This window comes from Physella acuta, unplaced genomic scaffold (assembly GCF_028476545.2).
Source record: "Physella acuta isolate Inbredline_101_S28 unplaced genomic scaffold, ASM2847654v3 ptg000243l, whole genome shotgun sequence".
Taxonomy (NCBI): domain Eukaryota; kingdom Metazoa; phylum Mollusca; class Gastropoda; family Physidae; genus Physella; species Physella acuta.
The window spans coordinates 1,016,711-1,034,064 of NW_026731762.1; the positions used below are offsets into that span (position 1 = coordinate 1,016,711).

At 33.9% G+C, this 17,354-nt stretch overlaps 2 protein-coding genes across 2 annotated transcripts; one reads left to right on the plus strand and one right to left on the minus strand.

The window, feature by feature from the left end:
- Nucleotides 1-485: 485 nt before the first annotated feature.
- Nucleotides 486-1,679, minus strand: LOC131938389 (uncharacterized). The gene is made up of 2 exons (XM_059296388.1): nucleotides 1,464-1,679; nucleotides 486-974 (listed from the first exon to the last, which is right to left on the minus strand). The coding sequence occupies exons 1-2, from the start codon at nucleotides 1,594-1,596 to the stop codon at nucleotides 553-555; spliced, it is 555 nt and encodes a 184-aa protein (XP_059152371.1). The 5' UTR covers nucleotides 1,597-1,679; the 3' UTR covers nucleotides 486-552.
- Nucleotides 1,680-10,251: 8,572 nt separating this feature from the next.
- Nucleotides 10,252-13,367, plus strand: LOC131938388 (GSK3B-interacting protein). The gene is made up of 2 exons (XM_059296387.1): nucleotides 10,252-10,464; nucleotides 13,076-13,367. Exons 1-2 carry the CDS (start codon nucleotides 10,252-10,254, stop codon nucleotides 13,265-13,267), a joined length of 405 nt encoding a protein of 134 aa, XP_059152370.1. The 3' UTR covers nucleotides 13,268-13,367.
- The last annotated feature ends 3,987 nt before the right edge of the window (nucleotides 13,368-17,354 follow it).

The window sequence follows — 17,354 nt, forward strand, 5'->3', positions numbered from 1 at the left end:
GAAAAATCAAAGACATGCCTGGAAGAAACTGGCCCCCGAACTGAAATTTGATAGTTAATGCGGCCCTCGGACTGAAAAGTTTGGAGACCCCTGGTCTACACCATGATAACTGCTGCTTGAAATGACGTAGGTCTACCTCTATATTATTTACAAAGGTTGAAGAGAGAAAGGATTAAGCAAACCGCGCCAAGAAGTATGACATTAAATAAGCGCAAAATAAGAAAGAATAGTAATAAGAAAATGTAGATGAGACAGTGATGAAACGGTGCTTTTTTTCTTTTTGGTAAACGTATCGGTTAAATAAGTGTTTCTTTCAAACAGAAAAATATTAAATTAAACTAGAAAATTAGCTATAACCATTGTCCCCCCTCTCGGAAATTTCATGCCCCCCCCGCCGAAATAAACTGTTTAACATTGCTGTTCTTTCTGCGTCACGCTTCAAAAGACATGTTTATCGCCCATATGTAAAACAAATATTCTACAATTTATAACAAGAAAATTATCAAGCAACGAAACTAATCTACACATTTTTTTCTTTTACCAAATGTTCTATCAATAGTCTGTTAAAGGCTCACGGGGTTGACTGCGGAGAGACCTTTCGATGATGGCTAACTCCTCACGGTCGCGACTATTCAGAGTTGTCAACGGTTCACGAGACAAGCTTTGGGATTTGAGAAGAGCTTCCTCCACGTCATTTTCAGCCCTATCGTTTTGGTAGCGGTAGAACCTAGGTCTGCTTTCGTAATCTCGTATGGGCTCCCGAACGGATGAGTGACGAAATGCCTGTTCAATTTCTCTAGAACTTGCTCCGTCGACAGCGTTCAAGTTTGTTAGAAACTCACGTCTCTGACGCAGCGCCACCTGGACCGCACGTTCTATTTCCCGCATTGTTTTCCTCCAACGATTATGATGGTGCTGTTGATGATGGCGGGTAGATCTTTGTTTTCTGATCAGCAAATTTACCATTGGAGCATCTGCAATGGTAGATATTTTGAAAGTCCGATTAATATGAGTCAGTAATGGGGAAAAATACAAGTATGGTTTATCAATTTGAATGCATGGGTATACAATATTATCATTTCTTAATTAGACTGATTGATTTTATTTTAAGTTGTAGCAGATTTCTAGGTTACACATTAGCCCAATTAAAGCAGCTTGTTGTAAATTAACGGAGCAGAAATGAACTGCCAAAAAATTTAAATAGACATCCCTATGATAGTTTATTAGATCTGAATGGTGGGAAGGTCGATATATAGCACTGGAGAATTCTGGAGAGCGGTAACTGGCAACCCTTACTCAAGCAGAAATAACTAATGAGGATTTCAAAATGAGAAAGCAATATATATATATATATATATATATATATATATATATATATATATATATATATATATATATATATATATATATATATATATACACAAAAATTAAATAAATAAAATAAAGTATATATTAAGACTTACTTGTAAATATTCGTTCCGATTTATTTAAAGTGTCAATCTGTGTTCCATGGTGTGTGGAGATAGGAAGACTGCTGGATGATCCCACAATAAAAACTAGTAAAGACACCACACTGTGGAGGCTGATTTTCTTCATGGTGGAACAGTCAAAATTACAAATAATAATTTTTTTCCAAATCTTGCTGGACTGTTTTGTTTTTATTTAAACGCGCAAAGTTTTTGTTAATATTTTAGTACCTAACTAGCGTACTTTAAACGTAAAATACTGAACGTCGTTGTCTTTTTGGGGCGCTGATGAAACCTATTGCTTTCACAACGGTTGAGCGAGGCTATTTATACACTTTTACCAGGGGGTCCGTGTGTGTATTACCCTAGCGTTTCTTTAAAAAAAATTACCTGGGCTATTTAAAGACCTATCAATTATCTTGTATACGTGTATACTAAATTATGTAAATGTAGGTTCGCTTGATGTTATCAAACGTCCGGAAGAACAGCCGTTAAAATGTCATTCATTCGGAGTGACTGGTGGGTGTCGGAGTGACTCGGGGTGCAGCTTCCCCGGGGTCACTTTACCCGACCTTCACACCTGGGTGTTGCAGTGACGCTTGATTAAAAACAAACACGATTGGAAGTTAAATAAACATCCTGTTTTCCGGATGGTTGAATGGGATTTATTTTGAGGGGATCGGATGATGCTTCACGTGACAACGAGTCACGTGAAACGGATGCAATAGCTGCTCCTAGTCAATAGCATTAGCAAACAACGTAACATCTGATAGATTCGAATGCGAGATTTACCAGCCCGAAATAGTATTTCAGTTGTTAAACTTTAAAAACAAACGAGTAGCCATATGTAGTAAAATAATAAGAACTGGTTTAAAACAGGATGTCATGAAGGATTTCCCAGGATTTGATTTTTTTTTATTGTTAGAATCTAAATGTCATAGTTAAAGTTTGAAATCAAAACAAGCCCCTACTCGGTATAATTAGTATAAATATAACTAGACTATTTTAAAAAATATATAATTTTGCAAAAATAACAACGAAAACTCTGCTTGTATTTAACAATAAAATTGTGACCTATCACATGGGGTTAAGTTACTATTCTTTGGAGCAATTCTTGGCCTTTGAAATTAAAATGCGTAAATTAGAATTAGGGCTTATACTAAATGTAAAAAAAAAATTTAAAATCTCGGTAGGCCTGCAATAATTGTATTGTAGATATTTCATTTATCTTTGTATACACTAACATTCAATAAAAATTAATAGCTTTTTTTATTTTTTATATATTTCATCCTTACATGATTTTATAACCAGAGTTTCTTCCAGGCATCTTTTCCAGGCACCCCCCCCCCCCCCCGAACGAAATGGATTTTATATAGAAAATATATACTTTTAACAGTGTCCCGCCCCCTCCCCCCCCGGAAATTTTGGTCCGCACCCCCCCCCCCCCGAAAATTTTAAGTGCCACCGAAAATTTCAAGTGCCCCCCCCCCCCCCCGGAGAAAAATGTCTGGAAGAAACACTGTTTATAACATCTACAAAAGTGTAAGTCTGGTGTGCCTACAAATTTCAATATTAGTGGGCGGTGGTCTGTTTTGAGGAGCCTATTGTCAATAAAAATTTTAAACAAATTCTAGACGATCGTTCAAAATTGTCTGTAAAAACTGAATAAATTAATATTTAAAAAAGTTTGCCGACGCCCTAGTCTGGATCTAGAGAAGTTGGCAATTAAAACGGTAATAAAACCTCGGTAATCGCCCCGTGACCTTGGTTACCCAAGCATAAAGTCGTTTCATCTTCCATCTAAACTAGATCTTTAAACCAAGGAACGCCTGGGACTACTGTATCCGTATTGTTAGAAAATTTTCCCGTCACTTCTGCTCCCGTCATATCTGACTGAACGTAAATCTACGGGGTTGGAGTAGGAGGGGAGTGCCTTGAACGTAGATCTACGGGGGTGTTGGTAAAGAAGTGCTCCGTATTCTTGTCGAAATACGACTGGTCCAAAATACACACCCACTCCATAGAGCGTTCGCGCCTAAAAGTTTTGTTTAGTGAAGGTTACTCTATGTTTTGTTTGCAATCCATGGAAAAAAGATTTAGATGAAATAGTGGTTTATTCAACCGTAAAAAAAAAAAAAAAAAACTAAAACCAAGCCTGTCTGTTGATCAATTTTTTTTTTACTATTACCCTTTTAATAAAAGCACCCCCCCCCCCCACTCCCACACACACGCACCAGAGTTTCTTCCATCATTCAACCCCCGCTCATGTCAGAGAATGACTTGACTGTCTCCCGTCCTGCGTGAAAACAATCAGTGAAGAACCGTTGCAGACAAAAGAAATGTGTCAAATCAATCCCGTTTATAGGACCTAAGACAGAAGAATGCAGCCAACCCCCCCCCCCTCGAATAGCCGAATAGTCTGGGTTCATTTTGACGAGAGCCTTGAACTAATTTGTCGTAAACCATACTAGTCGGGGGTAAATTTCTCAGGGGCCAGGACGAATTGTCTGGCAAATTCGATGGATTCTTTTGTCAGCAACATCTTGTCAGGAATGTAGTGTCACCAAAGGTGATTTTTCTCACAGTAGGCCCTATTGCTCTAACAATAAAAAAAAAACAACTCAAATGTTTTGAAGTAGTATCTCAAAACCACCCACAACCCACCCACAAGAAGTTTTTCATCTGGCTTTATGCAATCAGCAAGTTGTTAAGATCCTTTTCATTTGAATTTGTCAGATCAAGACGGAGATAAGAACATTGGGAAGGTTAGATCTGCATCATGCCGTGTAAACAGAATCGCTGGTAATCAATGGATGGCACAGCCATTGAAGGAGAGATGGGTAGGTCTTAATTACCCAGGTGTTAACGGAGCTAGCATTTTCTGCCAATCAAAACGACACGGTTTCAAACGGCATTTACGGGAAATATTAAGTACACAGAGGTCAAAATATACTTTCATAAATCGCATTATATATATATATATATATATATATATATATGTGTGTGTGTGTGTTTATATATATATATATATAATATATATATATATATATATATATATATATATATATATATATAAGAATATATGTACATAATGTTGTGTGACCCTTTAACCCTTTTGACTTTTGTATCTCAATAAGTGCCCCACGACACATTTTAATTAAGGTTGTTAATTTGTTTTGTAATATTTAAACTAAGAGTAACACACATAAGACTGTGAGACAACATGGAATTATATGTGTGTGGTCCATTATGATTAATATTACCCCAGGGCCTTATTGTTTGATCCGGTACTGCCTCTAAGTGCACCATTTGTAAACTTTATTCAGCTTAACCGGATGGCGTTAGGATCCCGTTGTTTAATCTGTAACATGTAATCTGGGCTTGCGGGGGACGGTCCCGATTTTTCACCAAGAGAGGAGGAGAGGAGTGATCAACAAGCGAAAACAAACATACTTAATTTTGTAATTAATGGGACTGCGTGGTCGGATAGTAGAGCTCACCCAGGCTCAACTCTTAACAATTTAAAGGGGAAAAAAGGCTTATGGAAAAAGTCACAGAAAAAAGTCACAGGAAAAAAGTTACAGGAAAAAAAGTCACAGGAAAAAAGTCACAGGAAAAAAAATTTACAGGACAAAAAATTTTCACAAATGTGTATCTGCATGGAATTTGTTAATAGTTTTATGTATTAAATATTCAGAAAGTGCAAACCAAACTTAATATTAACTAAATTTAATGTAAACATTTAAGATATAAGTGCGTAGGTTGTATACATATAGATTCTAGTAATATTTATAACCTTCGTATAAGTATTTAGTATAAAGCATGTACATATTAATTCCGTTATACATATAATATTTAATAGAATTTAATAGAATGTTCTCATCGCATTTTTAAAAATAAAACCGGGAGTGATCTCCCCAAAACTTTCTCGAATATTCTTATATAAAACAACAGGGGATGGGAACTCGGGATATAGACATTTTTGATATTTAATCCATTTTAAAATTTGACATAAGATAGAGAATTAGATCTTTTACTTACATGGGAAAGTTAATTTATCTATCTGAAATATTACTCAAGTTATAGGCTTTTGAAAAATTCAAAGTAGAAAAAGTACCACTTCCGATTATCGGAAATCGCTCAAAATATATACGGAACTACGATTTTGATAAAATACTTATATATGAAATTTCATAAACCTAGCTGTAACGGTGCTCAAGTTATCGTGTTTACACTCACACAGACACACAGACATACGGACAAGATTGCAAAACTATGTTTTTCCGACTTAGGGAGGTGTAATACGTCGAGATTTTTTTTTTTTTTTTTTTTTTGCACGATTACAAGACTTGATTTTTTTTGCACGATTACAAGACTTTCTCTATAGGCTTATTTGTATATACGAGAAAGTAATAATAACTTTAAATTAGCGTGAAATGGCATAAAGACGTAGTTAATGTGAGTTGCTGTCCTCTACTCATCGCAGCAAAAATTCAACCAACTTTACTGTCCACATTTATTACGCTCCTAGCAAAAACTGACTTTTTTCTGTTGTTTTTCCTGTGACTTTTTTTTAACGATCACCGGCTTCTAGCACCATTGTCTACTTCACTAATGGGTGTTAACATAAAATGATTGTAATAAGTTAAATATCAAAGAACTGACTACTCTCAGCATTTACACAATAATACCAAGTGCGTTAATAATATAAAAGGAATGCCAAGAGTTCGAAACAGTGTTTCTTACATGCATATCTCCGGAGCGGGGGAGGGGAATGTGCCAACGAAATAAAAAAAAATACATTCGTATAGGTCAGGGGTCAGCAACCTTTTGAAGCGGAAGAGCCAAAAGTTATAATTTTCAAAATTTCCCTGGTTTTAAAGAGCCACTAACATTTTTTTTTTATTTCAAATATTTTATTTTTTTATTAAGATTATTAGTATTTGTTCAAGGAGCTGGAGAGCCGCATCTTGATATCAAAAGAGCCGCAGGTTGCCGACCCTTGGTATAGGTAATACCGACTTAACTCATTTTACGCCACCCCTACCCCTCCAAAACCGGAAGTTTCACAGCCCCCCCCCCCCCTCCCTACCAAGAGAAAAATGTCTGGAAAAAAAATTAAAAACCCTCTTTCTATGTGCTTGACCTTATCTGCCTACTTAACACAAACTGTTCTTATTTTAAAAAGAAAATTAAATTGTCTATCTATTTTAAAAAAAAATATGAATCTATTTTTGTCTAAATTATTCAAAAGACGATGTTATTAGCTGAGATGCAATGATTTGTGTGATTTCCAGTCGTGTAGCCCCGTGTCAAACAGATGTGTATCTCTGGCCTTGCGTGCCTGCACGACGTCCTGTCGCTGCTATCAAAACATCTGCGGGACTATCTTTCTTGCACTATTCCCATCAACAAAAACTCACACCTCGCGCTGGTTGACATTCTTTATCATAATGACGTGACGCCCGGGGGCAGTGTTTTCCGCCTTTAAACGAACTTGTTCCGTTTTTGGACAATCTGTGAAGTTTCGATTTTATTACATTTTCCAACATATTTTTAGACTAAAGTTTTTTGGTTTTAAAAGAAATGCAACACTTTGCATTTTCTTGGGTGAACAAGGGCTATGTAAGAAGAATGAGGAAAAGCTTGCACGTAGCTGTAAATTATATCGGTAGAACACGAAGTTTGACCTCTTGTTTGATCATTAAATGTTACATTTTCAAATACTTTTTGAAATGTCTCAACAAAATTGTTCTGGTCACCCCAGTGAAAAAAAACTTCCTCGTGAGAAAAAAATAATAGAAAACTCTAGGTAAAGACTGGAAAGCCTTTATTTTAATTAGTCTGTGTGATGTGCAGTTTCTTTCAGGCATTTTATCAGGCGGGGGGGGGGGAATAGGGGTGGTACACGTCCACTTCCCGATAGAAATAGAAAAAAAATTACATACAAAATATTTAGACTTACATTAAGGGGTCATCCATAAATGACGTCACGCTTTTTTTGACGATTTTTATCTCCCCCCTCCCCTCCGTCACACGTCGTCACAAAAAGCCAGACCCCCCCCCCCTAAAATGACGTCACACCTCAACCTACAACCCCCCTCAAAATTGCAGTTGAATTTTTAAAAAACATCGATATTTTTCCAAAATCTTGTCTAAACTATTACAATTTATTAAAACAGTTATCTAAAACGCGAAATAACGTCTAAAATTCGTTTTCTAACATTGCTTTTTACTTTCTCGTATATACGAAGTATAGAGAAAGTCTTGTAATCGTGCAAAAAAAAAATCGAGATTTTTACAAATCTCGACGTTTTACACCTCACTGATACGGAAAAACATAATTTTGCAATCTTGTCCGTATGTCTGTCTGTGTGTCTGTCTGTCTGTCTGTGTGTCCGTGTATAAACACGATAACTTGAGTACCGTTACAGCTAGGCTGATGAAATTTCCGGTTATCGGAAATCGCTCAAAAGTTGATACGGATCTACGATTTTGATTAAATACTTATATATGAAATTTCATCAGCCTAGCTGTAACGGTACTCAAGTTATCGTGTTTACACACGGACACACAGACAGACAGACACACAGACAGACACACAGACATACGGACAAGATTGCAAAATTATGTTTTTCCGTATCAGTGAGGTGTAAAACGTCGAGATTTGTAAAAATCTCGATTTTTTTTTTGCACGATTACAAGACTTTCTCTATACTTCGTATATACGAGAAAGTAAAAAAAGACACAACATTAATGCTAAATTTAATCAAATCATTTCCTAGCTTATTCACAATCTCGAGTTCGCACCCCGGGCAGATAAGGAGGTAGCTGAGGAATACAACCCGTCTAGGATAGAAAACTCCAAAATATAAACAGAAAGAAAAGCAGGCTGAAAAGTCGACGTCAGCGGATCAAACAGCACATACCATGCTGACACTTAAAATTGTGTTTCAGGAAACCCACCCACCTTATCAAAATTAAGAACAAAGAAGAAGTTCTTATAGCTTTGATAAACTTCTTAAAAGATAATGAACTGCCTTTGTTTTTTTGTGTTTATTATTAACACTATACTTAGTTATATTTTAAAAGTTTTATTGACCTTTTATTAAATTAAAGACCTATATTGTGTCATGACCTTGACCTACAAGCTTACTTTAAAAAAAAACCGATCTTGTTGTCACATGATAACATCAACTTCCTGGAAAGTCGTCAACATTTTAAAAATACCTTACTTAGTATTTCAAATATAACTTTAGAGCCCCACTCCACTCACAGACCACCCTCAGTGTGCATGCACTAAGCTGTTGCACAGGTTTGTCAGAGGTCTGCAGGTAAAGGAAGTTTGGACTGGTTGATTATAAAAAGTGTTTTTGTGTGACTTTTTTCGTTCAGGAGGGGGGCGGGCAGAAACTAGTACAAGTATAAATTTCCTATATTAATTGTACTTCGTTCGTCGAAGGAGGCAATAGACGTGCTTCCTTGTGTGTTTGGGTGTGTGTGTGTGTGTGGGGGGGGGGGGGGGGTTGCACAGCCCCTCGAAGAGATGCCTGAAAGACTGATAACCGATCAATAGGTTAGCTCGTTGCTTAAGTAGGCCTACAACTAATACACTGGCGATGTTTAAGTTTGATAAGCGCTTTTCAAATTTGAAGTTAGGTCTGTAGATTGGCTATAGTGTCAGAGTTTCTTCCAGGCATCTCATGGATGGGGGGGGGGGGGGGGCGCTCGAAATGGAATTTATACAGACAATATATACTTTTAACAGTGTCCGCCCACCGCAATTTTTGCATTCGCAAGCCCAATGGAAAACTGTGGCCGTGGCTTGTACTCCAGATCATTTAAGATTTATATTGGTGCACGACAAATCGGCCCCCGACAAAAGGATCCAGTCAATTAGTCAAGACAAAAGGGCATTGACATGTCTGATCCCGTCAAATTGGCTCCAGCATATTGAAATCAGACATAAACGCTCCGGATAAATGGGCTCCCGACAAATGGACTCCCAATATATTGGCTCCCGACAAATAAATCCTATGACGCCTCTTGGTACAAAACGTAACCATTTTACTGACTACCGCCATAATCTCCTTTATATGTCTTAATGAAAAACTTCATGAAACAATGCAGTTCAAAGCAAATCGAGCTCTTAAATAAAAGCAAAATACCACTAATTAAGAAATGTTGACAGCCTATTTATTATAACTCGCGTGCAATGTTTCTCCCAGATTTTTTTTCCGGGGGAGGGGGGGGGGGCACTTGATATTTTTTGCGGGTGGGGGGAGGGGGAGGCGGTCTAAATTTTCCGGCGGGTGGCGGACCCGGGCGGGGCGGACACTGGTAAAAGTATATATTTTCTATATACATTCCATTTCGTTCGGGGGGGGGGGGGGGGCAGTAGACTTTCTTCAGGGGGAGGGGGGGGGGGGGGGGCTCCCGTGGCTGCCCCCCCCCCTCAGAAGAGATGCCTGGAAGAAACTACTCGCGTGAAGACCTGAGTGTTGTCAGTTGATTAAACGCGAGCACAGAATCCTAACAAGTATCTAGTTCAGATCTTCAGTTATTGTAATAATCATAAAAAGATGAAGGGTCGGAGCACAAGCTATATAGATCTATCATTGATTAGCCAAAGTTAGTTTTTGGAGATTTACTTCTTCAATGATGTTAAAAATGTTTTATAATGAGTTGCTAACAATATTATTGAATTAACTCTTCTATTTCCTAGTACTCGAAAGTTTGAAACGGTTGGTTTATAATGGGAGGCCACTCTCATCGAACATCAACAATGGCGGACGCCGTTGATGATGGGAACATGCTCATTGACGATGATAAAGCATTGAATATAGAAGCAACTGAAGTTGTTAAAGAAATTGCGTATGCAGTTAAATATGTACAGATATCAACAGTTCTTCCGGCTGATAGAAATTTAATTTATATAAATATTACAACAAAAGAAAATCGTAATATGTGTATAGAACTTTCTCTTCAAGGATTCAGAGTAATTTTTAAAAACTTTTTTTTAGCTTTGTTGAGGCTTGTTCTTGTATTAAGTAGGCCTAGATCTACATATTTTTATTTTGTAATGAGAAAATTGTATTTAGGCCTATAAATGATTAAATGACAAACATTTGTCATTCATTAGGCCTAGTGGCCTAGATATAAATTGAAATTTAAGGTAATCTATCGTTTTGGGTACGTAAAAAATCGCCCGCGGCTATTTATGTACGAAAACGTTACCTCATTGTCAAGGCTTTAATAGAAGTTTATTGTCATACTTTTGTGTCAAATATTATAGATAAATGAATAATAAACCTAAATCAATATAATACTAAATATATTAATATATCGATATAGGCCAGAAATTAACTTTAAACAGCAGTGTCTGAGAGCAAGATTTGCTATATAAACAGCAGCCATTTGTAAAATAGAGTGGCTTCCCCCTGAATCTGGCGCTAAAAGCTTTTAAAAATAAAACTTAGACAAGATGGCTGCTATAGTAAATGAGCATGGTTGCATCTGTTGGAAACATCGCTAGTCTTCATTTATTACGGAAAAGTTTTAATTCAATTGTTTAAAAACAGGTACATAAATGAATCAAGGAAACATTTTTGAATTTTTTAAAAAATAAATCCTACTCAAAATGTGAAATAATTATTAAAATTTAAGGAGTCACCTGTTTTTCACATTACAAATCGCGGGCGATTTTACGTACCCAAAACGATAGATTACCAAATTTAACTATAGAAAGGACTAACGGCACTAAAGTAAAGAGTAAAAAAGTGTGTAGTAAAGAGAAAGCAAAGAAATAAATAGTATAGTTAAGTATAGTATAGTTAAGTATAGTGTATAGTAGTTTTTCTCACTAAATCTAGAATTTACGCAATTATCAATTTAAACATGACCACTAAATAATAGACATGCCTGTTTAATCCATTAGGCACTAACTTTGGAGTTTTTAGTTCGTTTTGAACTAAATTAGTTAATTTAATATTTATTGTCAATCATTGCCATGTCCAACACATCTCTCCATGACAACTCTTCTTAAGCTTGAAGCTAAAGAAAACCACAAATCAGGTTAGACTCCATGCACAAGAGTTCCTCACTAGTGATCACCAAATAGCGGTCACGTGGTTTTTAAAAAATAAAAATAAGTTGGTTGTGATATGGATGCCGGTCTTATAAAAAAACAGCTCACAATATTTGATTTCTTTTTTCATAGACTGATAAAACTAATAATGCTTTACGTTCTCGCTCATTTCTGTACCTACACTGTTGATATTTTTTAAATTCTATTAATTTTAATGAAACCAACTTTTGAATTTAGCCTCCGTTCTCCAAACCAAATTTTAAAATGCTTTTCTGGCATATCTAACCCTGCCACTTATGGTTTGTTGTTATGACATGGAAATCCCGCCATTTTGCGCGTGGTAAACATTTTTAAATGTAATTAGTTGAAGGTCTCTGGAATTTGGCCGAAAAATCACCGGAAATCAAACTTCCGGTCCGGGCGCCATATTGTTGTTAGCAACCGACCACGCCTCCAAGTTAGCGAGAAATACTAGTGTATAGCCAGTATCATGGCCTAGACTGCCCTAGACTAGACTGTTAGAGTTCTAGGCCCTTGACTGCTTGAGTAGATAATAGATATGTCTAACTGGAAATCAGTCTCTAGTCTAAATAAATGGAATTTGCTGGCATAGGTGGAGTATAATAGGCAGAGGTAGAGGAACTTCACTTGCTAGACTGAGTGTTATTACTGTTAAACTAGTGTTAAATTTAAACTTTTAAACTGTTTAGTCACTTATACATAATATCAAACTCTTGTCAAAAGTCAATGCTACATCCCAAACTCTTAAATTAATCCCTAAACTTAATTGAACTTTAATGATGGGTTAGTCAGGCAGGAGAGTTAGCTCCTAAAGCCCTGAGTTCGGACCCACGTGCTGATGAAGCACTTTAGCTGGGGATAGTGACCTATCTAGGAGTGAGAGAAATTAAATCAACTGCTTCCCTGCAGATTGTTCTTGGGTGGACAAATCCATAAAGAAAATGAAGTGTCTATTCCCAGTTGACTGGGAATAGCCGTATTAAGGTTATTCACAGTCGTGACTGTTTTTTGATACATTTAATGTTAAAAACACCCATAAATGCATAGTGTGTGTGGTCGAGTGGACATGTGGGTGGCTGTCGTGTCAGAAGGTGCGGATTTGAACTCATCAGATGCATTCATCCCTTGACACTAGTTGTAGCCCCCTATTATCAAAATTAAATTTTTTCCCCGTTACTCATAAAAGGTTTACTTTTGTAAATTATTTTTTTCCCAACCGGTTGGAGTTTTGAATTTTAATCACATACCCATTAGAGCTGGGTGGACTCAAGAACATTTCAGACTTGAGCTAAGGAACCAGATTCAAGACTGTAGGGTTAGCATTCAGGTGCAATAATATACAACTAGACAGTTTCAGTATGCACTAGGCTGACATGTAACTTTTCTATTAAGTTTTCTTAAATACCTTATTGTTGTAAAACATTGTTTTTGTCAAATTTACAATTACTTACTGAATAAGTTTAAAAGTTTATAAAAATGTTCTTTTTCATTTTGTCCTTAGGTTGTTGGTGCTCAGTACAATGAAGTAAATCAACAGTGTTTCTCACAATATTATGAAACTATATACAGTCTTCTGGATAGTCAAAGTATGGAATACCGAAGTACCTTTTTTGAAACTCTATCTAATAAATTGTTAAATTTACGAAGGCATAGTGATGAGGATACATCAGATGATCAGATGGACACAAAATGACTTTGTGATTTTAGTAGTGTCACTATGTAGCTGGTTGTGATATGGTAGTGCTATCCGTGTATTATTAATTAATTATGCCTCTTTTAATTTTACCTTAGTCATATGTTATGGCCTTTTTTTTAAAAAAAAGTATGTTATATACAAATATATAAATGTTGCATGAATGATTGTTAACTGTTGTTCACTGTTTGCAAAAACTCTATATTGATAATAAAGTTTTGGTGACTGTGTTGTCATATTGCTGTATAAATTTCCATGACTATGCCAGCCAACAATCAGCTAAATTGTAAGATTGTTTGTAATATCTGTAGTACTGGAAATTAGAATATAAATTTTAATATTTAACCAACTGCTATTAACTGTAATATATATTGCTAAGTGCTTAAACATCTAAGTAAAATTAGTTAGAATTAATAGATTTTTGTGAGCTAGATATATGCATGATTTTGTAAAACATTCCATGCAAGCAAGGTATACCAGTAATTTGTATTCAGTTTTTAAGATAAAATCATATTACAGGTTTTTGGGTTAAAACTGGATAAAAAATCCAGCAACAATAACATGATTCTAGATATGTTCTTCATACACTGTACAAACTGCATGGAAAATATTCTCTTCTAGAAATGTCAATTTTATTTAGTAGATCAAAAACGATCTGTGATTTTTTTCTCTCTGTGTGGCTGACTACAAAGATGTTACAATATTACTTATAACTTGCTTGATTTGATATTGTTGTATTGTGCATTAAAATAATAATATAGTAAATGTGAGCTAAATACCAGAATATATTTTAACAAACATATATATATTAAGTAAGTGTGAGTAAATAGGCCTACCTGCTTTGATCATTAAATAATTTGTTTTAATAAACGATATGCATTTCTTTGTTATATAACGAAATATTATTTTCCTGGTACCAAATCTTTATAAATTAATGACAAATTTTATAAAGCACAAGAATATATTTAAGTTTTTAAAAGCTGTTTTCATATTGATTTAAAAAAATTTTTTAGATGGCATATAACAGGGTTTTTATTCAGTTGTAAGCTTTTTCTTAATCCAACTAATGCTTAAATTTATAGAACTGGTCAATCACTTTCTAAACAATGTAATTTTTGTAATTTTAAAATATATTTATTAGGTTTTAGTTTACTCTTTAAAACCAAGCTCAAAGTATAATTCATATTTGAAAGCAATAAAACTTATACTTTGAAATATTTAGTAACCTGAAACTTAAAAAAACTACTATATTTATTATTCTATTAAAGTAATAATTATTTTATAGTGAAAGAAATAAATGAAACTTTGGAGTTACTGCTTTTTATTTCTGCTGTTGACTTTAAGAGCTAGCAACATTTCTGTTTCAAAAACATTTCTATGCAAATTACACTATTTAGCTTTTCTTTTATTGCAATGTAGACATCGCATTTAATGAAGATTCTAATCCAATATTTTTGGTATGCATATTTATTGATTGGTTTTGTATTTTTTTTTAAAATTACATGTCACAGCAATGAACGAGGCAGATTAATTTTATCTTTAACTTTTACTCTTTGAATTTTACCATCATAAATACATTCTCTTATTTTAAGTTAATGGCTTAACTTTAAACTATGTTAAGCATACAGTTTAGGCTTCTAAAAGAAATTTGCCTTGTGCATATTTTTTTAAATCAAAGATGTATATGCAAATTTAAACTGGTATATTGATATATATTTATCAGCATACTGGCATTATTTTTCTTAAAATGATCCACATTTTTAAAAAACTGCTATTCTGAGTCTGTATATTATTCTTCCAAAAATGGTCATGCCAAGAGGTATTGCCATACAATAAAGAAAACAATCTACAGCGATTACATCATTGCCTCTGTTTTCTGTAGTATATTCTCTGCCTTTTTGTGGTAAGAATATACAGCCTTTATTGATTTCTATATTTATGCTACTATTGCAAATGGTGGAGCTGATATTTTTAACTTCTTTAAAATGTGCTTAGTGTGTGTTACAAGGATAGAAATCAATAATTACAAAATATGCAGTTATCTAGGGGTTTGTTTCACTCCATTAACTTACATTTTCTTTCCAATATATATATATATATATATATATATATATATATATATATATATATATATATATATATATATATATATATATATATATATATATATATATATATATACACACACACATATATATATATGTTGGTTTATTAGGTCCCTAAAGCTTTTTTAAAAAATAAACATTTTGTGATGTTGCATACATACTGTTACTGCAAGTATTAGCCTTACAAAGAAGTAATATTAATTTTGATACTTGAGAGATATATATGTTCTCTGATCTAGAGGTTTATACAAATGTGAAAAAAAATTTCATATCTTAAAATTAATTTATTTTTACATAATGCTACAGTTAGTACAAATAAAATACATCCATTTTAAGCTTATATAATGATACATCATGATATAACTTAACTTGACAATAATAGTATTAAGCATGAAGTTTATGTAAAAAATTTAAATGAAAAAATATTTTACTAATGCAGGTTATAAGGTGTCTGTCGCACATGTTTCCTGTTTTATGGACCAACGCAATGTATATTGTTGAATTAGATCTAATGTTTCCTTTTATTGTGTTTACATATTTTAATCAGCTAAACTTCCCTTCTTTCAGTTTTATTACAATAAGAATTTAATTTACTAAAGGTCACCATTTTAAAGAGTGAAGCAACTGTATGTGTTAATAATATATGTGTTGGTTTTTTTCCTAAGTACCTTCTCTGTAGATCAGTGTAATATATTAATTGTATGTGTGTATATAATTATTTGACTTATTTATTTTAAAATATGCATTTTACAGCTTGATAAATGTGATAAAATTCAAAATAGTACAATAGAATACAGTAGTTTATTTTAGAGTAAGTTTAAAAAAAAATTATTTACTTTTTCTTTTTATTAGTATGTTAATATCAAACGTACTAAGATTAGTTTCTTTATCAATTGTGTTTGTTTTTATTCCTATTGACGATTTACGAATTTTATATTGTTTTCTGCTGTAACAAGTGCAATGAATTGGTTCTTTTTAAATTTGATTCATCTTGTTTTTAATCGTACTGCAATCCACTTATTTTAAAATCTTGTATGTAAGTAAAGTACTGTTGTAATCTGGGGTTTCACAAGAAAGGATCACAAACAAATCTAGCTCTTGATATTCTTTACATAAAAAGTTTCAAACTAACCACAGTGCCTCTCTTGAATGTATTTTTTTCATTTCAACACAGTGAGTTAAATGTAATGGTAATTTAATTAGCTGATTTTTTTAAGAGAAGAATTTAGTCCACCTCAATTAAACAAAACTTTGAGATTTACATATAAATATAATTCTTTGAACTTTGTTTTACAACTTCTCATATCACAAAAAACAAAGGGGTTGATTTTCATAATTAATTTCTAAACTTCCAATCTGTTGTGTTTTTTTTTGTAGATTCTTCTGTTGTGAGATGTTTCATTTAAGAAATTTAAAGAACCTATGCTGTCAGTAATAAAAATAACATCTTTTAAAATTGTTATAAGTAGTTGAGTTTTCCATTAGCTGCAATTTTGTTATTCAGTGACATCTTTGCATTTATAATATTCTGAATGGATCAGACCTGTGTAAATTGTGCTTCCAATAAGTTACCTGTTTTTTCTATGACAGGTATAGCTATATGCTTGGAGTATCTTAACAAATGTAGATTATATTAGTTTTGTATATTGGATTTCTCCTTTGAAAATTCTCTTGGTTTTGTAATGATACAGTATCATTGTCTCACATTTAAAATTCTTTAATTGCCAGTAGTATTATCCTTTACTTAGTGCATGAGCTAAATTTTCATTTGTATGCAATGTTGTAACTGCAGTATTTAATGATTGAAAGTTTCTGGTACACTGACTCATGTCAACATTACCATATGTAAACTTGTGCCTTCTCTGCTAATTATTTTTTTATAATATTTTGCTGGTGCCACTTAACAATATTTGCAATATCAAATTTGGCAAGCCAAGGTCTTAACTTTCTTAAACTAACAAGCTATTTTAACTAAACATATA

Coding starts and splice junctions, on each gene's coding strand:
- LOC131938389 (XM_059296388.1), bottom strand. CDS start 1,596: ATGAAGAAAATCAGCCTCCACAGTGTGGTGTCTTTACTAGTTTTTATT. Junction 975..1,463: donor ATCGGAACGAATATTTACAA/GTAAGTCTTAAT, acceptor CTACCATTGCAG/ATGCTCCAATGGTAAATTTG.
- LOC131938388 (XM_059296387.1), top strand. CDS start 10,252: ATGGCGGACGCCGTTGATGATGGGAACATGCTCATTGACGATGATAAA. Junction 10,465..13,075: donor TTTCTCTTCAAGGATTCAGA/GTAATTTTTAAA, acceptor TTTTGTCCTTAG/GTTGTTGGTGCTCAGTACAA.